The 11,127-nt window shown below is 34.9% G+C and overlaps 1 protein-coding gene across 3 annotated transcripts in view; it reads left to right on the top strand.

Moving 5' to 3' along the window:
- NOL4 (nucleolar protein 4) overlaps positions 1–11,127 on the top strand; it is a 468,364-nt gene that overhangs the window by 118,801 nt on the left and 338,436 nt on the right. For all 3 annotated transcript variants that reach the window (XM_010849777.1, XM_010849778.1, XM_010849779.1), the window contains exon 2: positions 1,870–2,019. In XM_010849777.1, the coding sequence (XP_010848079.1) occupies positions 1,870–2,019 (150 nt within the window). The remainder of the gene's footprint in view (positions 1–1,869; positions 2,020–11,127) is intronic.

Raw genomic sequence — 11,127 nt, forward strand, 5'->3', positions numbered from 1 at the left:
AGGAGGCCTTACAAATAGCTGTGAAAAGAAGAGAAGCGAAAAGCAAAGGAGAAAAGGAAAGATATAAGCATCTGAATGCAGAGTTCCAAAGAATAACAAGGAGAGATAAGAAAGCCTTCCTCAGCAATCAGTGCAAAGAAATAGAGGAAAACAACAGAATGGGAAAGACTAGAGATCTCTTCAAGAAAATTAGAGATACCAAGGGAACATTTCATGCAAATATGGGCTCAATAAAGGACAGAAATGGTAGGGACCTAACAGAAGCAGAAGATATTAAGAAGAGGTGGCAAGAATACTCTGAAGAACTGTACAAAAAAGATCTTCATGACCCAGATAATCAGGGTGGTTGATGATCACTGACCTAGAGCCAGACATCCTGGAATGTGAAGTCAAGTGGGCCTTAGGAAGCATCACTATGTAAAAAGCTAGTGGAGGTGGTGAAATTCCAGTGGAGCTATTTCAAATCCTGAAAGATGATGCTGTGAAAGTGCTGCACTCAACATGCCAGGAAATATGGAAAACTCAGCAGTTGGCCTTATATAAAACTTTATATATATATAGTTATTTAATATCCTGCTTTAGGCACTACTGCTTCTGAGCTCTATTATAAACCAGAAACAAATCAATAAAATAAAATGAAACTAACAAAAAACATCACGCAATTTGCTTTCAGTTTTGCAGTGAACTTAGTCTGCCAGCACTGTTGTTGAACGAGGCTTTGCCATTTGACTCATTGACTGCGAAATGATTTTGCTCAGGTTAATCACCTTCGTCTGTTGTGTGCCAGCACTGATGGAAATACAGTGTTACTTCAGGTTGAATAAGGTTTGAATAAGAACACTGTCTGAATGTGTGTGTGTGTATTTGTAAGTAGGAAAACCTTTCACTTCAGAAATAAAAATGTATCTATGATGTCGTCAATATTAGACTAAGGGTTAAAGGATAAAAATGGGTGCTCTAGAGATAGGTGGTACTTGGGAGCCTCCACTCAGAAGTAGTGAATTCTTTCAGGTGGAGCCATGTAAGATTAAGTTTATTTCTTATCTCATTCAAAGCTTACTATTTACTCTTCTCAATCACGTACGGGAACTTTTGGCTCATTGTGGTCTTTCTCTCTGCCATGATGAATCCCCTGCTTCAGCATACTGTCAAATTCTGTTTCTTCTATGAAGGTGCTTTAGTCAGAGATGACATCTTTATTCTCTGAATTGCCCTAGTACTTATATTTTTATCATGATCATCAGAATGGCAAAAGCCACGATTTACTGACTGTTCACTAAATGTCAAACACTGGGTTATATCCCGTACATACATTATTTCATTTAATGATTACAGTTCTGTTAAGTAAGCAACATCCCTATTTTATGGGTAAGAAAACAAATTTAGAGAGGTTTAGGTGATTTGCACAAAATACACAACTTCTGAGTGGATGATCCAAATTTTACACCTAGATAATCTCTAGAGCTCACAGTTTTAACCTTTAACACATACTATCTCTTAGTCTAATCTGGATAGAAGAATAGATGAATTTTCTTTCCTAGACTCTATGATGTTACGGTAGAGGTTTCATATTATTTCTTTTCTCTAATAACAATGTCCAGTACCCAGGGACACAATAGATATTTATTAGATAAATCAATCTTTGTTGGCATGATTAAATCTGCCAAATATCTCTTTCATGTTTCTTAAAGTTTTATATGTAAATAAAGTATAAAACAAGATATTCAATCACATGTTTTCAATTTTCCTATCTAGATGATTTGGTTCGGTTTATCAAAATGCTTTTGTATAATGAAATTTATGTGTTAATCTTATGTATTTAATACATCTTTATTAATCTTATGCCTTTTTTTTTGGTTTTGTTTACAGGATGGCGTAGGGGTAGATGAGAAGCTATCTTTGCGGCGGGTAGCTGTGGTTGAAGATTTCTTTGATATTATCTATTCAATGCATGTGGAAACAGGGCCAAATGGAGAACAAATTCGGAAACACGCTGGACAAAAGAGAACTTACAAAGCAGTAAGTTGAGAAATGAAAATAAAAGAGAAAAAAAGGCATGCATTTTGAAATTTGATATTTTATACTTGCTAAAGTTGGGTTAATTATGAATATTCTATCTTCAACATAAATTTTACTGTATCATGGTCATACCCAGCATTTAAACTATTATTATTACTGATTTTATTTTTGTTGTATGTTCACTAAGTTTATTTCATATAGTTCAAATGTGTTTTTAGTGTTATTTTTTTAAAATAAGCATACAATGTGGTTAGTCCCAGTTAAATGCCCACATGGGAAGATTATTTGTATTATATGTTCAATACATAATATATTTTCAAATCATAGAATATAAATTATGTACTGGAACAGATGAATGTTTTACTACTACTATTGTCTTAACTGTCCTTCCCCTTCAAATCATATTAATATGTTCAGGTATTTCTTATTTAATAATTATAATCACATGAATAAGAAAATTTTATGTCCTCTTCTTATATTACCTTGTATTAAATACATTTACCCTGAAGGGTATGCATTTCTTAATTTTCCAGTATAGATTATTTTTAAAATGTATTATTTTTATAGTCTAATGCCCTTGATCAATTAAAAATGAAAATATATAATGTTTTTATTGTAAATTATCTAGAATACAGATTTAATTAACTGTTAGACTTTGAAATATTTACTGTCAAAATGAAGTTATATATTATTTCTAAAGTCTCTAATTATACTTACTGTTCGATCTAAACATTTTATTCTAGTTTTTAATTTAATTAAACATTTTATGAAATCATCTTATTATAGATAATTCATCCTTTCTAGGAAAATTGAACAGTAAATCATTCTTTTCCAATATGAGCAAGTGTACATCAGAAATACTTTATCAGCAATCAGAACAATATCCTTTTTTTATGATTCTTATTGAACTTTGCTTTTGGCTACCTTTATATTAACTGTTTTCAGCTATATTTATACACAATATCAGTCTGGATCCATTTTTTTTTCAGATACAGAAAAATGTGTGAAATGCTCAAAGTTTCAAATACAGGTACATATGTTTGAAAATTAGCTACTGAGCATAAGAAATAGCTTCTTTTCCATAACTATTTTTTGCTATATTTCCAGGATCATATTGAATCTTAGTTGCATAATAACCCCTAATACATGTTGTATTTATCTCTCCTTCTCTATGGTTTTGTTTCTTGGCTGTTTCCAGATTGCATGGTTTGTGGGCAGGCACTTTTGTAAGTTTCCTTACATAATTCTGCCACATAAACTTTCTTTTGACTTACATATCCTAGGAGACATTTTTATCATGACTAATGACAATAATCTAGCTTCTTAAATTTTTTTTGTGCAAATTAATATTACTGAACATACTCATTTTGCCTGTCTCCTAAGCCAGGGCTGTATCTCTAGATACTAATAGGAGAAAAAATTATATATTGATCTACTAATATCACTAACTGTATATTCTTATGGTAATGATAATTCATTTTTACAAAATAGCTACCTGAACTTGATAGGACTTTGTAAGGTAGGAATACATAAGTTCAATTGTATTAAATGAAAGCAAACCAACAAAAAACCCAAGTAGCTTCATTGTCAGTAATCATATGGCAGCCAAATCTGTGTAGGTGCCAAAAGCAATTGAAAGTGATTTAATCTTTGAAGTGCATTTACTAGAGACTTTTAATTAAAATAAAAATAGATCATAGACCCAAATCTCTCATCCTATGTTTTACTAAATGTAGAGACACTGATCTACTGCCATAAAACATGCTAAATCCTTCCAATTAATTGGTAAATACATTTCCAATATATATCATTTTGCATTAACATTTTGGAGACATTTTCTGCATTTTGGAGTAGAGATAGATACCAACTTTGAACATACTAATAGTGTCTGAAGCATCACCCATTCCCTCTTGAGAATGTCCTTTTTGAAGATCCTTCTCTTTGCCAAATTTAATTTTTGTTTTTGCAATTAAAGTATTCTCACCTTTTCCTAATACCACAAAGGTTTCTTCTGGCCTAATCTTTTGCCTTCTGGTATCTCTCGAGTGAATCCTAATTAGAAAACATTTCTATTTTATGGAGTAATAATATATCATAGGGGAAGAAAAAAAAACAAACACTGCTGCATTGCCAGCAAAACTGTACACACGACTCTATAATGAATTTAAGTCTAATGTTAAAAGCTAATATAAGTGTTCAACTAATGGGAATCCCACTAAATGTAATTTGAAATGAAATGGTTTAGTGCTGTTAGGGCCCTAGACTGTTGGGTCAGAATTTAGTTCTCAATGCTAATGCTGGAATTGGCTAGTCATTGGTAAAATTAGCTAGATACCTACTGCAATTATAATGGTTCCCATTAAGATTATTTTCTATTTCTAACACACTGGCTCATAGAACATGCATGATTATGTTTATTGACTTTCTTTTTCTCCCTTATGCTACATAGCCAAGAAACTATACTTATACAACTAATCATTAAAACGTGTCATATTGTCTTAATAATATTACCAATAGATTTAGTGGTCATTTTATTTACTTTGCCTTTTTTGCAAATCTTTTCTGTGTTTTCACTCTGCAGGAAATGGTGGTCCTTTAATATTGGATTAACTTCTGAATGCCATTTGTTTTTACTTATCTGCAGTATATCATTCCTTGAAATATCTAGTCATTATACAACTTAAATTTTATCGCAATCTGATCTGACTAGAGAGAAAATTGGAGGGTGTGTTCTACTACTTATGAGCTCTTTTTAAAAATCCACATAAAATGACACATTTTAGGAATATGTAAAGGCTATCAAAAATAATTTTTTCAGCCATTGTTGAATTCTAGTGTCTTTTAGGTATTTTTTCCCTTTCATTTGTCTCTCTGTATAAACCTTCATTGGTGCATTGAATGTGTTTCCTTCAATATTTTTGAGTTGATTATATACATTAACAGAGTAGAGAAGAAGTGTGAATCATTCAGATATCACTTACATTTGAACTTAAATATATCTTTGTACTGAAGATTGAATGCAAGTATACTTAGCAGGTTGGAAAGTGACTTCAAAATTAATTGTGTAACGTTGTTTAAAAAAATCATGAATGCAGGAAGCTATCTTCCAGTCCTTAACTTTTCTGAAGTCTTTAACTATTGTCTGAATTCCACCTTCAGGAAACAGCTCTTCTCCAGTTGTGTTTTATCTCTTGCATTTTGTCACAGGCTAAAGCACAGTTGGCTTCCCAGAAAGGTGTCTTTAGTTAGGGTCCAATTAAAGGATAAAGTTTCAAAGCTCTTTCTTGCTAAAATAAAATCAAGTGGTGGAAATACAGGAACTAGTGAGAAAAGTCAGTGTTTTCAGTAGACAGAACAGTCTGCATATATACGTGTAAATGTACACATACACATGTAACTTGTGGTGTGAAACAGTAAGTTTACACGTATTACTCACATACAGAGCTGCCAATAATTGCATTCATTTAATTCCGAATGGAAAGCATATGCTACAGCTACCAGAAAGTAGAGCAGAAGCCAGGCAGACTCAGTTTTAAATTTCAGATTTAGTACTTCCTCTCTGTGCCTCTTTGGGCCACTTATTTATTTTTTTATTTTTTTCCCCTCCTGTTTAGATAATGATATACATGGCATGGTAAAATAAATAAATCAGTTAATATTCATGAAGTGCTTGACTTGTGGTCAACTTTTGAATAATGCTATTTCTCCTTTAGCCAATCACTAGTCTTGTACCAGGTAGAAGACAATCAGCATAGCTCCATCATTGTCCTAATTATAATTATGGATGTAATTTCCTCTGCTTGCCCCAATGCTTCCATGTTGGGAAAGAGAGGAAAAGTCATGACTGAGGCATTATTTTGTGTACATCTTATAAATGTCACAGTCTCTGACAGTCCACAGCATAACCAACAGCATATGGTTTGACCAGGCTGAAGGGAAGAACGGAAGTAAGCCAGGATCCCTTTGTTTACAACCTTTCCTGCTAGATGATGTTTCTGAGAATTTCAGTTATTTCTTTGCTTCTTCCCAAGTTCCAGTCTTATGTTAATTTTCAATTACTCTTCTGAAAAATTTTAAAACTGGCTCTCTTTAAATAATTTACTTTCAATATGAATAGAATATTCCTATTCAGGGATATTCATGGGCAGAGAAATCTGGTGGGCTACAGTCCATGGGTTGCAAAGAGTTGGACACGATTGAGTGACTGAACAGCAACATTCAGGGACATACTATAGAAAAATAATATATGAGCCAGAATGTCTGTATCCCTATTCTGACTTTAGAAAGGAAAAGTATTTATTTTTTTCAGGTCCTGTAACACTTAACCTTAAAACCTAGTCAGCATCATTTTTATCCTGTTCTTTTTTTATTAATATCTATAGGTTTGGTGCCTTTACTGCTAAGTGGGATATTTTAACTTGCACTGTTTGGGCTAGTTTGTTATGTCAACATTTTCAGAATTCTTGTCAATTGAGAATAAGAGGAATGACAAAAAGTTGCAACCATTTTTACTGTCCAAAAAAAAAAAAAAAAAACAACAACAACACTAAATTAAAGTTCTGAGAGTTCCTAGCAATTCATCTACCCTCTATTTGGCTTAGGCCACAGTTTTTGAACATGTGAAATGAGCGGGCTATATTTCTATTTTCTTCCAACTCTGAAGGAATTACAGCAATTTTCACAGTACGTGTGGAGCCATTACTGTACTGGGAGACACAAGGAAAATAGTACCAAAGTGAACAAGTTGGCTGGCACAAGAAGTGTTCAAACAGGGAAATGCCTCCTGCTCTTGATAAAGCAGATTGGCTGATGAACATAGCAGAGAGATAGAAGATTTTGGTTTTATTATTATCTAGAGAGCTCTCTTATAAATAATGATAATGATAATAATAATCATGAAAAGTATCTGTAGTCATTAGACTTCTTTTTTCCAAGTTTTTAAAATAGCAATCAAATAAGAAAGGAGATAAATCTCAAGTGTCATCAGATTTTCACTGCTCTCCATTTTGTTAAAATTTTTGCAGTAATCTAAATCATGTGGTGAGCAGGCCATTACTAAATTTATAATGTGATTTGAAGCTGCAATGCAACAGATGTGACCACGCCTCAGATTTCATTGTAAACATAAATGATCCTGTAACCATCAGTCTTGCTTGACTTATAGTCCTGTAGTCTGAGACACTACTGAAATAGCGGGTTATAGTTATTTCTGTGCTTAGTGTCAGGAAGGCCTTGATCTCTGAATATCATTTCCCTTCCCTATCACAATACCTTAAGTTTATAATTAGAATTTAATTTCTTTGGATTAAACCATTGACCTCTATATCTTTATATTGACTTCACATATCCTTGGGCAAGAGAAGCTAGAGAATAAATTAGGCTGCTAGCAGTCATTGACATTTTGAGTGATCATTTTGTAAATGTGTTTGTCTCTCATATGTAGCTGGGTTTAGCTGAAGAACAGGTAGGCAAGAAATGTGTGACATGCCATAGATAAACCTACTAATGTCCCAAGTAGCACAATCACCCTGGTTTTTGTATGAGTCCTAGTGTGGCATCATGGGTAGTAGTCTTTGGCATGTATGGTATAGAAGTTGAGAACTCGTGTTAACAAGTGTGTGTGTGCTCAGTCACTTCAGTCATGTATGACTTTATGTGACCCCCACGGACTGCAGCCTGCCAGGCCCCTCCGTCCCTGGGATTCTCCATGCAAGAATACTGGAGTGGGTTGCCATGCCTTCCTCTAGGGATCGAACCTGTGTCTCTTGAGTCTCCTGCATTGGCAGGTGGGTTCTTTACCACTAGCGCCACCTGGGAAGCCCATGGTATCAAGATGAGGATGAAAAGCCTCTGCAAACCCCACCTGTTTCTTTTTATGAAATATTTGTAAAAGATGAGAGTATTGTTTCAAAATAGAAAGTATTAGATTAAAAACTATGAACATTAAGTAGATTTCTCAGTGGAGGAACTGCCTAGTCATGATTTACGGATAGAATATCAACATGCTGTGTTCCTGTGCCCTCCTCAGACTCCCTTTTACTATCGTGATTTCTTCCTTTTGCTAACACAGATCCAAGTGCATATATAGGGTGTTTCTGAAGCCAAGGATTAAAGAAAATATTCTCTGGGGCTTGGAATTAATTTTATGTCTGTAAACAATCTTCATGGACCTAATGTGAAAAAAAAAAGCAAAATAATACAGCAGTGAAACAGATATAAGTCCCTGTCTTTTTTATGCAGATGACATTGTTTATTTCTCTTTGTTATTACACCCTGAAATGGCTTAAATAAGCAACTGTTTGGGATATCAAATAGAAGTAGGAAAAAATTTTAAATTATTCCAAACTCAAATATATTTTATAGACATTTGTAAATATAGAACTCAGTGATTCTGTTATATATTGTCAGTGATCTAAAAATATATTTTATTATTTTAAAACTTACTCGGTTATAACTATTTTATGGTACTTTTGTGTGATTCCTCTTGTTTATTTTATCCAATTTACTTAATGCAATTTTTAAAGGTTACTTTCCATTTACAGTTACTACAAAATATTGCTTATATTTTCCATATTGTACAATATATCCTGGAGTCCATCTTATACCCAGTAGTTGGTGCCTCCCTTGCCCCTCATTCTCCCGTTTAGTAGCCACTAGTTTTTTTCTCTATATCTATGAGTCTGCTTCTTTTTTGTTATATTCAGTAGTTTGTTGTATATTTTAGATTCCACACATATGTGATATCACACAGTATTTGTCTTTCTCTGTCTGACTTATTTCACTTAATGCCCTCCGAGTCCATCCATGTTGCTGAAAATAGCAAAATTTTCCTTCTTTTTTTCCCCTTTTATTTATACCTAGTGTCAAAGTTAAAAAAAAAATGGTGACGTCCCTAATGGTGAGGGGCCATATCCATCTCTCATATTACTGTATAGTTTCAGCTTAGTAAAAGGACCATCTCATGGTTTTCCATAAACGCTTGTTGAAGGAAAAATTTCATCTTGTCTCTGTGAAGTCCTTGAATTTTTGATACCAACTAAGTAGTATAAAGATGTTGCTATAAATGGAGATAATGAACTAAGATCAGAACTGTGGCCCGTGGCTGTAAAGACCCTGCGCTACTCAGTTGGTGTTGACTTGAACAGCACCCAGGATTTCTGCAGTTTTGCAGGCTCTGAATAAGGTAGCAAAGTTATTTAACCCATGTGCCCCCCTCCCTTTGTTTTTCAGGGAAAGTTTTGATGCTCCATTTAATTATGCTATTGTCTTTGAGGCAAAGTATAAACACATCACTTACATTTTCATACATTGGTTTATTTCTTATCAGATACACAACCATATCCACATATCCCCTCCCCAAGTATAGAGGTTTTATGAAGGTGATTGCTGAGTATTGAAAACAGCTATCAAATTTAAACATGGTACACTTAATATTGGGCTTCCCTGGTGGCTCAGATGGTAAAGAATCCACCTGCGATGTGGGAGACCTGGGTTTGGTCCCTAGGTTGGGAAGATCCCCTGGAGGAGGGCATGTCAACCCACTCCAGTATTCTTGCCTGGAGAGTCCCCATGGACAGAGGAGCATGGCAGGCTACAGTCCATGGGGTCACAAAGAGTCAGACACAACTGAGTGACTAAGCACAGAAGCACAGACACATAACTTTAGAGCTTCCTTGGCAGTTTAGACAGTAAAGAATCTGCCTGCAATGCAGGAGACCTAGGTTCCATCCCTGGGTTGGGAAGATTCTCCTGGAGAAGGGAATGGCAACCCACTCCAGCAGTCTTGCCTGGAGAATCCCCATGGACAGAGGAGCCTGGTGGGCTATAGTCCATGGGGTCACAAAGAGTCAGACACAACTGAGTGACTAAACACACACACCCACAAAATGTTAAACCTAACTTTCATATAGGAATACTCATTATTTTTGATAACTCAAAATTACTCAGACTAAGCATAAGCAGTCAGATGCATAAAACCAACTCAGAAGTAAAAAGTAAATCAGTGGCCTGCAAATTAGAGTTATTAAATAACAATCCTAAAACAGAATAATAATGTTCATTCGTTTGTCAGAATTGATTTATTTCTTATACAGCTCTACTGAGAATTAGCCCAGGTGGGCAGAGTAAGAGTGCAAATCCTTTATACTCAGAAACTTTCTTCTATGTAGTTGAGACCATCAAAATATTTAAGAACTCATCCAAACCAGTTTATCATCAACTAATGTCACAAATTCTGTCATTTATACTTTTTGTGTTATTGTGAATAGATATATTCCTTGAAAAGGAATTAACCCTTTGGGAAAACATCATTAGTTCTTTATGTCCAGCTTGATAAATTGCTACTTCAGTGCACCCTTGTGGTGAAAATGTGTCAATGCAGCTTTTCAAACTGCCCAGGACAAATAATACTTTCTAGTGGATGATTTGGAGAAGGCAATGGCACCCCACTCCAGTACTCTTGCCTGGAAAATCCCATGGATGGAGGAGCCTGGTGGGCTGCAGTCCATGGGGTCGCGAAGAGTCGGACACGACTGAGCGACTTCACTTTCACTTTTCACTTTCATGCATTGGAGAAGGAAATGGCAACCCACTCCACTGTTCTTGCCTGGAGAATCCCAGGGACAGGGAAGCCTGGTGGGCTGCCGTCTATGGGGTCTCACAGAGTCGGACACGACTGAAGTGACTTAGCAGCAGCAGCAGCAGGCAAGTTTTATGCATGCAGTTTTTGCATGTGTTAATTGTAGGGTTGTTTTGAGGCTCATAAGTATTTATGTATGTAAAGGTGTAAATGTAATCATTGGTCCCAACATGATATTTTATGTACACATTTTTATATTTAGAGACATGATATTCTCTAAAAATTCAAAATTGTTTGTGAGGTGACAGATGCCTAAACGCCTTTTTGTCTACTAACTAGATGTTGAGCAGCCTCTTTGTATCATCTATGTCCTCAGTGGCCCGTGGAAAACATCCCCCCGTGTTTTCATTCATGACTTTTCCAGAATTGAAAGTACTATTCACTAACTTCATCTGCAGCAGTTTTAGTCATTTTGTAAGTAACAAGTGTCATCCTTTTCCTGTTTTTTTTTTTTTTTTTCCTTCTGTTCA

Source organism: Bison bison, unplaced genomic scaffold (assembly GCF_000754665.1).
Source record: "Bison bison bison isolate TAMUID 2011002044 unplaced genomic scaffold, Bison_UMD1.0 scf7180017864286, whole genome shotgun sequence".
Lineage (NCBI taxonomy): Eukaryota > Metazoa > Chordata > Mammalia > Artiodactyla > Bovidae > Bison > Bison bison.